At 35.1% G+C, this 20,033-nt stretch overlaps 1 protein-coding gene across 2 annotated transcripts in view; it reads right to left on the bottom strand.

Moving 5' to 3' along the window:
• HGL1 (heteroglycan glucosidase 1) overlaps window positions 1-20,033 on the bottom strand; it is a 245,265-nt gene that overhangs the window by 82,697 nt on the left and 142,535 nt on the right. For both annotated transcript variants that reach the window (XM_089815121.1, XM_089815120.1), the window contains exon 12: window positions 6,449-6,616. In XM_089815121.1, coding sequence (XP_089671247.1) covers window positions 6,449-6,616 — 168 coding nt within the window. The remainder of the gene's footprint in view (window positions 1-6,448; window positions 6,617-20,033) is intronic.

Genomic DNA, 20,033 nt, shown 5'->3' with positions numbered 1-20,033 from the left:
CTGTTCCTAAAGAAACATTATTTAGTTTCGATCATTGACACTTAAGACAATAAAATTATGTCTTGAGTTATCAGTCCATCAGTTGATAATACATCCCTCGATAATAATATTAGTTAATATCATTTGTTTGACATTGCCTTAGTATTACTTCCCTTTATTCTGTCATTTCTTTGGTTTGGCAATTACGAATAATAATTGTCCCAATGCACCTATCAATTTTATCTTAGGTTAAGATTACAATATGTGATTGATGGCATTGGCTATAATGTTAATTCTGAGTCAATCACATTCATTTATTTATTATAGCCTTAGTTCGACTAAGGACTCTGATAGGTTGAAAATTTATTAGTTTCTAAATGAATCATTCTAACTTAGTATTTGTTTATTTACTAATATAATGGTATTATTATTATTTAATAATTCATCAATATAGTCAGTTATAGTATATTAAATAATTTTTCATATTACCACTATATCAATTGATATAATATATATTATATCAATTTGATATCTTAAAATTAATATATTTTATAATTAAATATGTTATAATAATTTATTTGTTTGTTTATTTATTTATTAAATTCAACCTTAGAGATGGGGGACATTACATCCATCCAAAGGATTTGATCAATTTTCATATATGTACTGAATGTTGCCTGCTGCATTTCAAGGTTGCATTCATCTTTGAACATTTCAGTTTGTCCTGCTGCAAACAACTTATTACCCATACCCATTTCTTCCAATAATAAAGCATCTAATTCATCATGCATGTCATCAACATTAATCTATCTCTAGGAGAACTGAAAACATATCCTTTATTCAACCAACCTTTTACTATCAAAAACAGAATTTAATATGCATCCACCAAGTATCTCACCTTCCTCAAGATGACAAAGTGTTCCATCTTCCACACTTGATAATTTTTCCTCATTTATAATAATATTGCCATTTGCACTCTCAAAGTTTGCATTAATTTCAAAACAATAAGACTTACTTGCCTCCACATCTCTTTCCTTAGATGCTTGCCAAGTACTTCCAGGCTCCAGCCACCTCCTCAATCTGGTATCTTCCAACTGCTTCGTTCTCTTTTCCATCATTTTCTTAAGAGGCCACTTCACCTTCTTCTTAACCTCAATAAAGAATCCATGTGATCTTATTCTCTGCAGTAGCTCTAATATGATGTCCAACTTGTCCAAGCTCTCTCTTATCTCTTTTAGCACTGCTTCAACACCCTATTGTGGCTTGGGTTGGTTTCTTTTCCTTTCGCAATGCAGCATCTCTTCCATAAGATTCTTCACTCTAAGCAATATTTCTAGTTCCATCTTTCCACCTCACCTGAGTCTTTTTCACCTCAGTCGTTTGGCAACTTCTTTTTGAGCATCACTTGTTCTCTTTTCCTTCCTTCAAGCCTATCTAAGCTTTTCCTGCCTGAACCACCCACACAACTTGCCGCACAATGCAAACCTTGCAAACTGATTAATACAACAAAACTATTATAGCCTCTTTTAGCTTTCACTTATTTCTTCCTACCATCCAGAACTTCTGCACTCTGATAACAATTTGATTCAAAGGGCGCTCAGTGGAACACAAAAATCAGACTTAGGTCTTCCTATCACCATTCATTCCCAAGATAAAACTAGGACAGCACTGTTTTTTAGACCCTTCATTTACGGAACCCATCAACATCTCAATAGCACACACTTTCTCAGGAAACCATTAATAGGTTTGACAACATTTCATGATATTCTTGACAGCTAGGACCAATCCACTTCGTTTTCTGAAGTCCAATTCAATACATGAAAATAACTCTCCACTCATGGGAAGTATGTTTGGGACTGCAATATGGTGAAGTACAGAGGCACACAACACAAATAAGATCCATAAACATTCTACGACCCTTCTTGGATCTTTGACACTCTAAAAAAGGTCCATAAACATTTCTAAGACCCTTTCCCAACTTATCCTTTGTATACACAATCACTTTGTATTTCAAATCTTCCATACACTGTCCTAAACTGTCATATTTTGTCCTCTGAGGACAATCATTTAGAACTCGATCAAAACTTCATGAAACGGTCTGCAACTTTGAGGGATTTGAGATAATAAAACATACCTCTACCCCATTTGAGAACCCAACAATGAGAGGCTGAGATATCAATTAAACATGGTCAATGGAAACCCTAGGCAGGGTTTTGACCAGTTTTGAAAGAAAGTGCTATAACTTAAACAAAACTTAATGAAAATCAATAAGACCACTTGCAAATGAAAGCAAATTCACGATCCTAACTTCTTCAATTGATTTGAGACGATTACCAGTCCATAGAGATTCGTACCATTCATTAATGCAGAAATGTTAACACAGAAAAATACAAGTTTACGACCTGCCACTACAAAAAATGCAATATCTTTCAAAATACTAGATGAAATTTGACAAAACCAAAGGCTAAAGGGCATAGATTCACATAACAACCAAGTCCAATAGGTTTCAGAAATCTCATTCCAATCTTTGCCGATTCCCCTAAGCAATTTTGGGATCCAAATTTAATATTTATACATTTCCTATCAATTCCAACTGTCCAACTAATCACCTAATCCCATTTGTTAACCAAACCAATAATATGACAACTTTTAAAAGTTGTTGGGCAACATTTTCTTGCTATATGACAACTTTTTGGAACTTTTCAATTTTTTGCCCTATTAACCTGTAACTTTCCAAAATGGTTCAATGTGGTCCCAAATGATTAATCAAAGGCTTTATTAGACTCAAAAAAGCCTATTCAACCAAACCCAGGTCATGACAAAATATGACATCTTTTGCTTGCTAGGAGGCTCCTAATGCCTCTGCATCATATTCTAACTTAATGTGTACCCCAAATCTTCAAGCTCTTATACCAAAAATGATGCAAAGGAAAGACTTCAAACTAGAAAAATTTACACAGACTCACAGTGGACTCTTCAAGACAACCAGTTTCATCCCAGGATTTCTTTCCTAGACACCTTGTCACCGTTGCCCAATCCATTCAATCTTGAGTGACCAATCATTCTTCTTTGCATTTGACACCATTCTGAGACACATCTTACAATTAAACAATTCAAGCATACACCATCATATCAATACACAATGCCAAGGACTGAATTTTGTCTTCACGTAGCATGACGGCAACACCTTTTCTTTTTGAATCATTCGCACACAAAATACAAGCCTATAAAAGCCTTAAACCATGTTTTCAGAACCTTTACGACATTTATTCCCACTGATGATATGAAAGAACCACATTAAAACATCCAACCCTCCTTGATTTGGGTTTTCTAGGATAGCAACCTACAACGTGAGAACAGTCGTGTATATCTTTTTACAAATCTACAAATCTGGAACTCTCCTTTGGAGGGATTGGAGATGGCATGAAAACAGAACTTCTCACCAATTTTCATGGATTTAAGTCAAGCTATGAATAATTTGCACTCACTGAAAACCCTAAGTTAATAACAGGGGTGTACTGAGTAAATTTTACAAAGCACCATGAAATAAACTTAAACAAAAAGCATGTGAACCTGCAAACATTTACTCAGCTTTTCCAATTGGTTTCAAACCTGTACCATTCCCTACATGACTGTACAAATAAAATTACAGTCTGAAATTGCAGAAAATTAACATAAAGATTGTCAAAAAATAAGGTTTGTTGAATTATTTGTCATTGATGTCACAATAAAATTCAGGTGTCATGCACCAAAGATGCAAGATGTTTTTGAAAACACTATACAGGGTAGAATACATACCTTTGTGAACCAAAAGTGTTAACTTCATCAGTAACATTTTCTGCAAATAAGAGATGATTGCTATTTCTTGTGGCTTCTATTCATATATATTCCTGCAAATAGAGGAAGATTGCTATCTCCCGTGGCCTCTGTTCATATATATAGTCTTAAGTTTTTTTTGTATTATTGTGTATGATATGAGTTTTACAGGAGGTGCTTCTATGTATATATATGCTCGAAAGGTTTTATGGTGGCTCTTGTTTATTCTTTATGACACATGGTAAGTTGGGATTATAAAGATTTTACCATTCACCCATACATATTTTTATCAGACTATGAAAGCACACAGTAATTCAACTTCTGAATATTCGAACTCAGAGACAACACTCTCCAGTAAGTCGAAATGTGTCTATTGATTCAAAATTGATATATACATGGATAAACAAGCACAGCAGTTGTTCCACAACATGTCTATTGGACTCAGATTTGTCTGTTTTGACCTTTGTATCGACATCTTTCTATTCTGACATTAGCTACCCTTTAATCATTTGGTTAAATTACAGTGAGAATCACTTAAAAACATGTGGTTTGCAAGATTTCTTTTACCATTTTAATGTCTCTGGTGGTTCAGACAGTAGTTATATCTATACCTTCTACTTGTCAAAGGAAAAAAACTCGAAGTGGAAATTAAAAAAACATTTGAGTTGTTGTCTCACTCATAATATATATGCATGCCAATAGGTTCAAGTGTAGCGAAGAATAGTGTGTGGCAGGTATTCTGTGAAAAGAGACTAACAGAAAGCAAGGAAGTATCATTCTGAATGTTGCTGCAGACAATAATGTGTTGAGAGTCTCTAGTTATCTCCTGCAGATTTTTCTGAAACAATACAACTAGCAGAGGCTGTATAGTATATACTATATACTCACATAAAAAATAATTTTTTTGTATCTCAGAAATTTGAACAAGGTATATTATTCTCGGACACTTCAATTGTTTATTTCAAGACAGACTCAATTTGGTTTTCCTTAAGATTGATATCAATTATTCATACAGATTTTTTACAGAAAACAGAGGAATTGAGACGTTTCCAAATTGAAGTTAACTTTCAAATAGTTCCCTTAACATGTTTTCTTGGATTCAATTTTCAATCTGCATCAGGACTGAAATCATTTTGAGGAGGAACTATTAGTTTAATCTTGTTATATCAGAATTTCAAATCATTCATGCTTGCTTAAAGAAAATCACAAAATTGCAATTGATTTGATATTATATAGAGATGCAACTTATTTTTTAAATCGTTTATAATTTGTAATTGAATTGACGCTCAGACTGATTGAGTGGATGTTCATAAAGAGTTGTTGCTCTGGAGTCTGAAGAGAAGAGGTGCTGGGTGACTCCTTGGGTTGGTACCCTAAAACTATTTTAACCATTTCATTTCATGAGGCTGCATTAGAACAGTGGATCCTGGCAGCATTACTCAGTGGTTTTTCCCTCTGGGTTTCCATGTCATATACTTCTGCAGCGTCTTTATATCTTGTGATACTTCTCTTTCATTTTCAGATTGGTGTTATCATTTCAGCATGCAGATAGAAGTAGTTGATTAAAGAATTAAATTGGATAAGAAATTCAGTTTGGAATTTACTTGTTTAACCATGAAGGAAACTCAATGGTTAAGTGCACTTGAGCTGGAGTAGTACTGGGACGGATGACCTCCCAGGAAGTCCTGGTGCATCACCTCCATGAGCATCACGTAGATGCAGTGAGTGCTAAGTGTTTCATTCATTATCATGAGAGATGGATTCATGTGAACCACTACTCATGAAACATGGGTCAATGAGTTTGACTCAAAAAACTACAGAGTTAAATCCTGATAGCAATAGCACAAAGCTAAAGGTACTCTGATGTAAAAATTAACCTCAAAGATACTAACACCAGCTTAAGTACAAAATAGCATGATGGAAAAGGTAAGAGCGAAATTTTGGAAGAAAGGCATGCAACTTGAAAACTACAGTAGACTAATTTGTGTTCTGATCTCTGTGTAAAACTGAAGGCAGTACGAGACAATACCATCTCACAGACTCATAAAGTCCATCTTTTGAATACCCATTCATGTTGGAAAATAAAATATTCCCAAGATGGTGGAGTTTGCTGCAATCATGCAGACAAACATGGGTCAATGAGTTTGACTTAAAAACTACACAGCTGAATCCTGATAGCAATATCATAATATTTTACTTTGACAATTGTATCAACAAGCATACCTTGTTGTAGTGCTAAATTATCATATTGCACTATTGCTATATCATTTTGATTCAACAATTTTAAGATGCTTTAATCACTCACTGTCTCCTGTTTAATTATAATTTATAAACAAGATGAGGATGGATGAGCTTGATGAAGGTTTCATCATCAGTCTCCATTTTAATCAGATAAGGGAAATAATTGATCCTAAGGGTGAGGCAACTGAACCTCATGGTCGTTTGTTGCCTAGATTGTTCCATTGGAAGCATATATAGTGACTCTTTCTGCTATAAGCATGTATTAAAATATTTGAGCTATTCTTATCCTGTGTTTATGAAATTGAAATGCCATATGAAAAATGAAAATATGTCACGCCCTTACACTAGCTGATGTGTAGACAGTGAATAATATCAATGCAAGCCAGTTGTCATTTTCCTTTAAAATACCTACCTCAGGACCAAAAACCCATGGTTCATGGTCTTTTGTTCCCTTTTCGCTGTGTCCACGACAAAATGGAAGCATAGCACCAATTCCCATCCATCTGGCAAACAGCCTAGGCGCCGCATTTCCAGCAAAACCACCAATATCAGGTCCTGAAAATGGCTGTCCACTAAGCCCCTGCATAAAAATAAGACAATGAAATAAAATTAATTTTTTTAATGCATTTTTTAGTGCCAAACATTGAAGTACTGTGAAAACAGGCATATTCCTTATCTGCAAATATCTTATTTTTTGTTCACATATAATTTCATAGCCATAATCTACTCCAGAAAATAGTCTTTCTAAGAAGTATTAGAAAGGAAACCAAGGTTTCTTTCAAGGGTCGTTTTTCACAAACCAGCTATTATTTACAAAGTTTGAAAAAGATTTACTAATGAGCATTTTTTCCAAAAAAGGACATTTGCTGAGTTTGTATATATATTATTAAATGTAGGTAAGATTATTATAATTGCTAGTATCAATTAACAGTTACTCCCACGCTTTTCTTATATTCTATAAAATTTAGAGATCTTAAACTTTTTAACCTGAAATTTCACAAACAATTCACCCCTTGAATTTTTCCTTGAAGACAACCTTGACTGGTTTGTGCAATTAATGATGAGAACTAAATTGTGTATGACAATTGATAGCCATGTATACAGGGATGAAGAAACATTGTAACAGGTAACATATTAACATGCCACTTCTGAATGCTTGCAGATATAGACAGGTGTTGAATAAGAAGAAATCCCCATACCTCCAGGTTTCACTTTGGAACTACTTTGTATTCTGGGGACTTACGGAAGAAATGAACTTCCCACTCAATGTTCCCTATCAATGGAGATCTTTTCCTTCTTGTGCCTAAGATGTGTTGGCTCAACAATGAACTATTTCAGATGTGTTCCTCATTTTTTCTAAAATTCAAGGACATCAGTACCTCTCTAAAAATGCTTAAAAAGCGTCTCCACTTACACTAGCACATTCCAAGGATTTCATGACATCTCCCACACAATTAGCAGACATCAATAACTATCATCTGCCTTTCCTTAGGTTCCACCAAATAGGTGTCATTTTGTCGCAACCTCACTTTGGTTAAAATCTTTGCATCTTGAAACTGCGAGAATGTGATGACTGTTGATCTAAGAAGAAATCAACGGTTCCAAAAGTAACACACCAGAAGGGTTTTTAACAAGAAAAAACAATGTACGGGCTAACCATGACATGACCTTTGGTTAGGGATGAGGTACAAGGTAGGGAAAAAGTGGTAATTTCATGAAAAAATTCAAATGATTGCAGAAAAGCTTTCTAATTAGAATTTTTTTGAAAGGTATTAGGGCTTTATTTAAATCTCCCGCCTCAATTTTAAAAAGTGCAAAAAAATTCAACAATTTCAACAAGGAACCTAGGGCACAACTGATATTATAGCCTGCTTGGACAGCATTAGTAGACAGTGAACCCAAGAATGCGTAGACATCTCCGTTCATCTCCAGCAATTAATCTTATAATTCTATAAAACCTTTAAATATAGAAATACAAATTGAGGTCCCAACAAAGAAAGCCCACCTACATCGCCCCAAACCATCATATCCCTGTTATGTCAGCCAAGGAAAATAGATGAGAGTCAGGATGAGGAGGTTATACAGCTCAGGCAGATGTATGTAACGAAAATAGTTACTTTGAACTCCCCAATCAATTCTTCAAACTTAGCTATTTCTCATAGCTCAAATACAACAAAATACTATTTTGATTTCATCATCCCTCCTCTTTACTAAGGATGCCTAGGGACATCACTAGGTCCCAGCCCAGATGTGGTACCAATGACCATACAAAGGATTGGTATGTAAGCACATTGTCCATGCACAATTTTAGCCACATTATCACGGTACCCCATTAATGGGGAGTAGATCAGGCATATGTTCCACCTTATCACAAGTGATGATTGAACTAAGGACCTTAACCCACTGAAATTGCACTAAACCACTACATAATGGACAATTTCACCAACTTTTAGGTATAAAATATTTCTACAATTATTTGCATTATAACATAAGAAACATATATTCTATATTCATATTTGCCAAACTCAATTTTCAAAATTCTGTCATGGATGAATGAGAGTTCTAAATTCATTATATTTTTATTTGCAATGAAACTCATTAGAATGTTTGACGATGCCTAATTATGTAAAATTCCATATACATTTTCTATAAATTATTAATTTTCCATTCACTTATGCCCCAAAATGTGGACAAATCATTTGCTGCACCAGAAACATATCCCAGCATGCAGTAAAGCTGCAGTCACTGAATTTGAAAAATTAAACACATCAAAATTTTGGATAGAATGCAACTTAATTTTGGATAGGATGGTAAATAGAAAGGAGAACAAAAATACAAGCACCTAATGAAAATGCTACTATATTATTACCAAGTCAGTCCTCAAAAATGAAGTCAAAATTAGAGTGTAAGCTGTAGTTGGAGTGCAAATCAATGTTGGAACCAAAAACCAGAAAATAAAAACAATTTATCAACAAGAAACTGTATGAGTACAGAGTGGCAAGAGATGGGAAAACACAGTGTAACATAGGGACGCATCCCCCCCCCCCCAAACTAGGCCGTCTTGGAGACAGGGATGTCCCCAGGACGGGGGGACAGCGTCTTGGCATTTTGGGCAGCGCCACTTGGAGTGCCACCTCCACCGGAGACAGCGAGACATCTCCAAGATGGGGAAACGTCTCCGAGACAGCAAGATGTCTCCTGCGTATGGGTTCGGGGGGGCACGACAAAGTCTCCTTTACTGTGGGGGGACGTGACAAAGTCTCCTTTATTCGGGGGGATGCAACGGAGTCTCCTTTATTGTGGGTGCGGGGAGACTTGTGGTTTTTGTTTGCATTATAATATTATATACTTATTTTGATATCATGATTCATGGCAAATGATACTTATTGTAATCATCTTTATGCCATGACTCATATGATCATTGATTACTTTTAGATTGTAGAATCTTGATACTCATACTATTGATCTGAAGACTGATATATAGACTAATATTTGCTGATGTTCAATGTCAATGTTCATTGTTTGTTTGTCATTTAATCATGAATTGTTCGTGTAAATAGTTATTCGCTATTTACACTTTACTTAAGTTTACTTAGGTCAATGCATTATTTTATTATTTCTTAGGTGAGACACTTCAGAGTTTGCGTACTCTTATGAGTTGTCATGTTGACAACACTGGAGTAAGCAACTCTAATTCAGCACATGGTGTCTACAATGCTGGAGTTTGCATAACTAACTGAGTTGCCATGTAGACAACACAGTTATTTGCACTCTTATTTTAGCACATAGTGTCTACAACATAATTTTGCATGTTACACCTTTGTAGACTTATCCTCTCATCATCGCACTTACTCCTGTGCTTAATGGAGGATAATCCACACATGGTGGACATGTGCCTGGTTGTAAGACTTATCATGTTGCTAACTCCTCCACATTCTAGAAGCATTCCAGAGGCCTTTATATACAGGCACCTCTAGTGTGTACTACATCAATCAATTCATATCAATTATATTGAATTGAATATCATATTGTCATTTTGATCATACTCTTTTGGTCTACTGTTGTGCTTGTGCTTGAGTTCCTTGGTCTTGGGTGATTTTGCCCTAAGGCAAATTCTTACATGAATCATGATGTTCCAGTATAAAACTTCAATGCAATGTTCAATTTTAATTTTTTATTGTTTAACTTTACTATTTTTTACATCTTTATATGATTATATCAAGTTATATTGTATAATTGTAGTACATATTTTCATAACAAGCATTTTAAGTACCATATGTATAGTTAATACACCCCTGCTCCCCCCGCCACCCCTCCATCCCCTGCCGTCGTCCCCAAATCAAGGCCCCTCTATCCCCCCGTCTTGAAAACCTGTCCCCCCGTCCCGCCTTCCCCCGTCTTGCAAGGCGGTATAACTATGGGAAAACATCTACCTTACCCTATGAAGCATGAAACAAATTTTCTGACCAAGTCAACAAACCAAGAAATTAGGATGAATTAAGATGAATAGCAAATAGAGTATAAAGACAGAATAACATCAACTGCAGTGAAATAAAAGGTGGATGAAAGATCTGAAGACAAAAAAGAAAGCAATAAGGAGAACAAAGAATTCTAGTGCATTGTGCATAACTATGAAGGCCATGATTCAAACCAATTGCCCAAGGAAGCTATTTTGTGAGATATGTTAAGTCTTGGGACACTTCATTAAAAAATGTTTGTACAGATTTGAAATCTTTGAGCTCACAGTCACTTTTTACACAAGGAAAATAAACTACTTGACCAAGTAAGCCACCAAAATGACAAAACAATAATCTATCCCCAGGTAGATATAAGGATAGAAGATCTAACAATAACAGATTTAATGGTAGTAACAATGGAAACAACAAAAGGATACAATATGATTTCAAAGGGCATCATATTATATGGTGCGGGAAACGTAACAAGTCCGGATAGTTTACCAAAGATTGTCAAGGCAACCAAAACAAGATTGTGGACTTCTCTGCAATTGGTATGGACCAGGAAACCATGAAGATAGTGATTGTTCTAAACAATGCACAACTATTAAATGCTCAACAAATTACATCAATTGTAATGCAATATGTTGGGTCTCTAGTAGTGTACAACATCAAAGTCGGACCATACTTACAGGACTCAGTGAGTCTTGAGGTTGGTGGCCTATTGCCTATGAATCAGTAGAGTCTTGGGCGAGTCTCCATGGACTCGCCAAGTCCTGGGACTCTCCAGATTCGCCATCCTGCTAACTTGACTCTACCGTCAACCAACATATAAAATACTAAAACGTGAAAGAAAAAAAAATTAATGATTTTTCTTTTAGTTTTTTTTGGTATGTATTGCATGTCTAAGACCTAAAAAAAGTCATTCTATCACTTGCAAAAACAAATAATAGAGAACGAAAGTTTTAGAGAAGAATATTGGGGTTTTAGGAGATAGTTTAGCAAATCCGTTGGCTCTCATTTATCAATTACTGATTGTTTGTGCCACTTTGTAGCTTTCATCTAAGCATTGAGAGGAGCTAAAAGAAGCATTTAGAGGAGGCTTCTACAAACTTGAGCTGCATTTCCATTTTTAGAGCAAATTTGAAGAGGTAAGTTACGTTTCTTTGTGTTATTTTGTTACATTTTATGTTGATGAAAAATTTGAAACGTAAGCAGCCCTAGTGTTCGTAAATTTGATTTTCTATCTTGTAGATGCCTTGTTTTTTATGATATATTGCAGCAGTAGCAGCAACATCATGTCTCAGTCTGAGGGTAGTGGATCTAAGCCTAAATCTAAATCTAATGCTAACCCTATTGCAGCATTAACAGATAGGGCTTGAAAACATGTCATTCCTACCCATAAAAATGTTGTTGCATGTTGGCATTGTATGATAACATATAATGAGGGAGCCATTAATAGATTGAAATATCACCTTGCACATATACCATGGCATGATATTAAACCACACAAGGGAGTGCCCCAAGATGTCATGCGTGATAAGCAAGCTCTTTTAGAGGCATCTCAAGAGAAAAAAGAGTTAAAAAAGAAGCAACAAGAAGAGATAGCATAGTTAGTTGGAAGCGTTGAGGGATCTTCAAGTTATCGCTCTCTAGTTCCACCTACTAGTACTACTACGAGTGTGAGCATTGGACCTCAAGTTCGTAGCAAAAATCTACACTTGATTCCATCTTTGTTCCACGCACAACTCCAGGTGCACAGCCATCACTTGAGGGCATGGGTTGGAATAAAGAGAAGCATGAGCAAGAAAAAATGGCACTTGGCGATTTCTTTTTCTACAACAACCTTCCATTTAATGCAGCAAGGTACTTATTGTTTTATTTTATAATTTGTATGTCTTCTCTTGCTTTCAAGACTCGAGAATTTGGATGTCTTACTTCTCTTACTAATAACTTAGAATACTTATTTGCTTATTTAATTTGTTTTAGACCTTCTTGTTATTGGTAAATTGCGATAGATGTTACTGTTTATGGTTATGGGTTCAAAGCCCCTAATGATGAGGCGCTAAAAGGTCCTATTTTGACCCAACGGTTGGCTGATGTAAAAGTTGAAATCCAGAAGCAACATATGGTGAACGAAGGGTTGGACCATCATGACCTATGGCTCAACTAATAGAAGAAATAGAATAGCACTGAAATTTCTTGTCTCCTCATCAAGAAATTCAATATTGTACTTAGAAAGTTAGAAGTTAGTAGTAAATTGATTGTTGAACTAGTTACTAAATTGATTGAACATTATACTAAATTTCTCTTTTTTTTCTTCGGTTCCACAGTGTTTCTAAAATCAGTTAATGCCTCAGGGAGAAGAAAAATGTAGCGTATCTTTGTGAGCTAATGGAGGAAGTGATGAAGAAGGTGGGTGAGGAGAATGTGGTACAAATAGTCACAAATAATGCAACAAATTATGTTGCTTCGGGTAGACTTCTAATGGAGAGCCACTGCCAACTGTTTTGGACCCCTTGTGTCACTCATTGCATTGACCTCATGTTGGAGGATCTTGGTAAACTTCCTTGGATAAAAAATTTGTAGAGCACGCAAGAAATATTTGTAAATTCATACATAATCATGCTTGGCTTCTCAAACTTATGAGGCAACACACAAAGAAAAAAGAGTGTCTCGTCTAGGGATCACTAGATTTGCAACAAACTCTCTCACATTGCAACCCTTTCTTAAGTCAAAGGCTGGTTTGAAGGCATGCTTGTATGAGAGAAGCTTTTGGTGACCCGCCAGGGAGATTGTGTAGGTAATTTCCTTTCTGTCCTCATTTCCAGATTATTTCAACATTATTGTGAAACACTTGTTTATATTCATTCACATTGTTCATTTTTAAAATAAAAACTTAAAACTTAAAGGTTAATTTTTAACCTTTCACAATGAGTGCAATTCATAGAGCCTCTTATTGTTCTCCTACAGATTGCTGATCGAGAAAAGCCCTCAACAGGATGCATTTATGAGGACATGGATAGGGTCAAAGAGGCCATTCAAGCTTTTTATGCAGGGAATCAAGATAAATATGGTCCCATATGGAATGTCATTGATAGGCAATGGCACAATCTACTTCACGAGCCTATATATGCAATCGCCCACTTCCCTAATCTAGCATACCAATTCAGCCCAAGTTTCAAGGATGATGACGAGGTGTGGAGTGACCTCTATGATGTTATAGAGAGAATGTCACCTAATGAAATAGTTGAAACAGTTATAGTCCATGAGATAAAAATGTATAAGAAAGCACAAGCAAACCTATTTGCACGAGACTTGTGCAAGAAAAAGCGGTCAACACTGATGAACGTTAAAAATCTATGATTCCAAATTCTAATTTCTAATTCTATAACCACTTTAGAATCTAGATTGATAAAGTTAAAGTTACAGAATTCAATTTAAAAAAGTCTAGTTTCAAATGTATGGTGGGAAACATTTGGTACTAAGGTGCCAAATCTACAGAGGATTGCAGTTCGTATTTTGAGCCAATCATCTAGTGTTTCAACATGCGAACGCAACTAAAGTATGTTCAAGCATATACATTTGAAGAAGTGCAACAAGTTGGCATTTAAAAAGTTGAATGATCTTGTGTTTGTTCACTACAACCTTCGCCTTTGTCACAAACGGATTTTGGGCACCGACACATCTCCTATCATATTAGAGAAGGTTAATCCACAAGCAGGGTGGAACACAGAGATTAATGATCATGTCTTCATTGATGGAGACTTGGAGTGGGTTGATCATGTGGATCGAGCAGTAGAGGCAGTAGCAATGGTAGTGGAGGAGGCTAGAGCACAAGGAGCCCCAACGCAAAACCCTAAGGCTAAGAGTGATGGATCCGACTCTAATGATAAGGATTATGAGGATGACTATGACGATGAGGAGGATGATCATGATGAGCATGTCACTGAGGTTCAACCTCAAACACAAGGAGAGAGGATGGCTCTAAAGTCTTCCATGACCTGTCTTAGGCGTGCTCGTAGGAGAACACAGGCTACTATGAGCCTTTATTTTGATATATATTTTGAACTTCCGATTCCATGGATTGCATATTCCATAAATATTGTAGACATTTGATAGTGACACTCTATTTCTATTATGTTATTTAGTTTAAGTAATTTCCTTCAAAAATTTGCATTTATACTTATGTGATCTATGCAAAGTTGTGTATGTGTGCAAAGTAGCTTTTATTTATCTCAAGTATTGTGTATTTCATGTACATTGGCTAAATGATGCATGAAAAAACTTTAAATCATTAAAAATCTTTGAATTTCATGGGTTTTTTAATTTGTCGAGTCTAGATGTAGAGAGTGAGTCTGAGCCCAGTTTGGGCTTCTTGAGTTCAAGTTGAGTTTAAGGCTTGTAAGACACATAAGGACATACATAAAGCAAAGATTATCATCATAGTCAAGCATCACAATATACATTGGGAACAATTCCATATCCGGCTTTAACAATCCCCAGTGTACAATTTCATCTCTTGCATCTTATTTCTCCATGCTATATGACATCATTTCCTCATCATAGAACCCTTCAAAAGGTAGTTAAACAGAGGTAGAAGACACCATGATGATGACATTATTGAGTGCACGAAGTTCGAGGTTGCACATGTGAAGACTTGTAAAAACTATGAGACGACAGTGTTATGTAACTATGGAAAGATGTAATGTAACGCATATTGTTTTATCTTACTGAGGTCCTACATTGTAATTATAAATTGAGAGAGGCTCAAGGCCGACTCAATAATGTAAATCTACAACTTGTTAAGGTCGTAGCTTCAGTCAGATAGATTCGATCTAAGATACATTATTGTTATTGGTAAATGGTCATTTCCTATATATACTTATCCATGTTAAATAATATATATATATATTGTTATACATTTTTTTTTTTTTGTTAATACATTATTATTAATTTAAATGATGATTACACCATAGAGACATGTCTCTTCATGAGACATGTCCCCTTTCATATTTATATGAGATTCGAATCTGCATTTGGAAAGACACCTATAACAATGGCAATGTTAGTACATTTACAGAATACGATCTTTAAATAAAATTACATTTGCAGCAGATCTAGGAAACTCAACATGATATCAAAGCCAATTGCAAATGTAATAAATTGTTTAAATGCATTTGATAAAAAGCACCAGTTTCAATTGATGGCAGAAATGGTACAAGCATGTCTATCATGTCACAGCGCTTACATGTAGTTTAAGGAGAAAATTGAGAAAAGTAGACAAACCTAATATCTTAAAAATAGATCGCGGCCATCAATAGAAGGAAAGGATCTTGTTAGCTTTCAAGGGGGAGTCGAGAATGCAATACAGATTACAACCTTGCCATGTGGTAAAGCTCTCGAGATTTTCCTTTATCATGCATAGTCTAAATTCCTTTTTTTTTTTTAATTGCAGGAAGGGAGAGCTGATTTACCCAAAGTTTCTATATACATGTGCTTCACCACTCAGCAAGGGTAATGGTTTGGGCATTGACTTCCTCTCTAGAAATGTCAGCCAAACAAATTGCCAAATTGCAATGAAACCACTAGAAACCTTCGGCTATTAGATATTTGTCATTTTCTATTTCTTTACGAATGCTTTAAAACTATATAAAGGTAGGTCTAAACAACATTTATGTTATGACACACATGAATCCTTCCAGGTCATGATACATACAAAGAGGGAAGGGTGAGATCGTTACTTTAAGACAAGTGTCAGTCATCCCTTTGACGTTGGATGTCACTCATCCATTCTATAAAGCAAATATTGTGGTCAACTTTGGTCAATAAAACATTGATTAAATAGTACATGACAATATTTTTTCAGAAGCAGCAATATATATTGGAAGTGACAAGTAGATCTATGCAACACGGGAGAGTCAACCCTCGCAAAATTTGTGTCTCTATGTCAGATATTGATGTACCATGAAAAATCACCATTATTGTTGAAAAAGGAACAAATAATGTAAATGATTTTTAAAAGGCAATGATTATTGATTTGACCCCTGATTGCAAAGGCATATGAAATAGGAAACAACAGCAGCATTTAGTGACAGACCCACCAATCTAAATAAGATGAAGGATAATGCTTAACCTGAGACCGTCACCATTCCTCATGAATACACTGGAGATATTTTGTACCCAATATATATTATACTCGCTATTTCCACCTTGTCCATACCCATCTTGTGGACCATCACATGAATCTCCCAAACATATATATATATATATATGCATTCATACATGTGTGTGTGTGTGTGTGTGTGTGTGTGTGTGTGTATGTGTGTATTATATATATATCTATATACATACATACATACATATATGTATACATGTATGTGTGTATATATATATATATTCCGCATCATTCATCAAGATATGTGAGAAACACAATTTTGCATGCCACAGGGGACCTGGGGGGCCCACCGCCAAACAAAGATTAGAAGGAAGCAAATAAATAAGAAGTTAAATCTTAAATGACAAGACGACGTGATTGGGAAGTATCTCAATTATATAATTATAGTAACTCTTCATTCTTTGGAAATGATGATTGAAGCCCAAGATATCTAGGAAACATTATGACGATATTTGGTATTATTTTCTAGCCAAATGTTGAAATCGATGGAGTTCTCATTACAAGGAAACGTCAACTTAAACTGCCTTTGCGAGTCTGATGGCAACCAACCATTAGTTCCTAATCTATCTTTAAAACTCTTGTTCCCAGAAAATACTGTTTTGCTAGCTAAATTGGCCTTTGCAAGCGGAAATCTGAGTTCTGGTCAACAAGTAAGGCCTCCATAAGCAATCCTCCACCTACAACTCATGGGCATGCACAATACTCACAATAATTTTTTGAGAATTGGCAGAGAGATCATCTACCCATGAAATGATTCTCAACACAACCATATTTGGTTGGGGCATCATCGGATTTACTAACTAAACAACAATATTGACAAACAACACAATCATTCGAGGAAGGATAGACTATTATGTCAAGAGCTTGAGATAATTATCACTGTGTTCTGGAGAACATAATTATATCAACTTATTCTAGTGTTGTGGCAATTTAATTCTCTCGTCGCATTGGCTGGAGTGGTGCCTCACGATGAATATAGGGTGTGAATTTATTTTCCTCATTCTTTTATGATTGGATATTTCAGGCTATCATGTCATTAGCATTTGACAAATTGAGTACATATTCTTAGTCATCGTGAGTTTCAGTCAGCAATGAGAGACAACATGGAATAAATATATGACAACGAATATACTTCAGTTTGTCAATTTGTGAAAGCCATACCCACGATACAGGAATAAATAATTATACACGTCAAGTTTTTAAAATATATGTATATATATTAATAAAATATTAATAAGAATCGGTTGCTGTTATCAGTTTTTTATTTTATCCATATGAAGAAGTGCCAACAGAATTATAGATGGTCAATACTTGGCATGGATCCTTGTGGAAGGGATCATCGCATTCCATAGACCATGAGCATCGTAGAGTAGATATGTACAAATTCAGGAGTGGTGACGTGGATAGTTGTGACTTCACCAAACTTAAACTGATTTCTGCAACAACATAAGAAGACAAATTTATGAATAATAACAGAGTATTAGGGCAATACATATTTATGCATCTGTATGGAGAAAATCGTTGACGGGTCTTAAGTGGGTTGCTAAACATCTAAAGGCACTCAATATTATGGAATTGTAATAAGAAATACTTTTTATTACAGATACTAATGAGGCAACTCTTGATGAATTGCATGAAGTAGGCCACCATAAATTGTGGGTGTTAAAAGGAAGATATCAAATAATTCAAGTTTTGATAACACCTGTGAGATTTTATTCCTTAATCAGAAGACTATGATTGGTGAATTACATACTTAGTACCCTTCATTTGAAGGATAGGGAAGCATGTGACTAATACACAAGCTTAGAATGACATTTGAAGGTATAGTCTAGAGGCTTCGAAAATATTAAGAAATCACAACTCCTTGCTTTGACTAAATGGCGTAGTTATTTCAAAGACTCATGCAAAGTTAAGTTAATCAAGAGATGATCCAAAACATTCTTATAGCCACATAGAAATCTAGTGTGGGAACTTCACATTGTGGGGAGCGAAAATGAATAAACAATGTTTCATTCCCACTTGAACCATCTTTAGAGGGGAGCTGTTTCATCTATGTGCAGATAAGTATTTCATATCTTTGAGTATTACATTTATCTATTTATGTTTCTATACATACCATTAAGAGCTATTTGCCTTGATCTTTTCCTCTTTGTCTGAGGATGTTCTTACAGGAAAAGAAAACTGGGACTTTATACATGCTACCAAAATATTGTGCAGACTAAATGTTATGACAGCAGCTTGAAAGAAGCAGTGATCTAGAATTCATTAGATATCTAATGACCAAACTGGATAGAGTGAGCTCTTGAAGCAAATATTCTTGGTGATTGAGATTATGAGTATTCTTCTACGTTAAGAGGGAGTATGACACTTCTTCAAAGGCAACACAGGAGCTTAGATGATTTATTCTCAAAGGGGTTCTAGAAATACATGTGTGCGATTGCTTTAGATTATGAGAAATTAATGACTTATCACCAAAAAATCAAGAAGATCAATATCAGATATAGAGGAAGTTTGGCAGGCATCCTTGGGCAAAGAGAGCTCTAAGGGAGTAACTAGAAGACTTGACTTCCCAAGATTGTTGTTCAGAGGGAGAAATTTGAAGTGTGATCTATTCTCCATAAGGGAAAAGTTCAAAGTGAAATTCCTTGTAATGCATTCTTTATTGTGAGAGAGAATTGAGGTGAAAGCCCTTGTACTACCCTCTGACTTGGTTCATGGTGGTTACTATTTCACATATGATATGTAATGAAAGGTGATGATCTTTTATTGGCATATATAAATAGAAGGTAAGCATTGTAAGGTGACAATCTTATAAATGGTAGACCTCTTATCACGATAGACTTCATTAAGTTGTTGTCCCGAAGTGCTGGAAATTAGATAAATCATATCCTTCTAGGATATAACATATTCTTTTGGTAGGCGTCAAGGATTTGATGCCAGTGCACATACCAAAAGAATATACGTATGATGAATATCATATGATTGATATTTCTTGTTGAATCATACTTCGGATTATATTGAAAGATAACATCTAAGTTGATGAATTTATGTTGATATCCTTAAATGTCATTCCACGAATATCATACTGAGATGATATCTCTTCATATACTTTAGAGTATAATGTGTTCTACAAATCCTCCCTAGCTAAGAGGGAGTGTTAAGGTTGTAGCTTTAGTCGGATTGATTCGATCTAAGATACATTATTGTTATTGGTAAATCATGATTTCCTATATATACTTATCCATGTTAAATAATATATATTATTGTATGCTATATATATATATATATATATATATATAATTATTATTATTATTATTATTTTTGTTAATATGTTATTATTAATTTAAATGATGATTAAACCATAG

The sequence above is a fragment of the Cupressus sempervirens genome, chromosome 2 (assembly GCF_028749045.1).
Source record: "Cupressus sempervirens isolate cs-2001-9-10 chromosome 2, ASM2874904v1, whole genome shotgun sequence".
Classification (NCBI taxonomy): Eukaryota; Viridiplantae; Streptophyta; class Pinopsida; order Cupressales; family Cupressaceae; genus Cupressus; species Cupressus sempervirens.
This window is presented reverse-complemented; position numbering and strand designations above follow the sequence as displayed.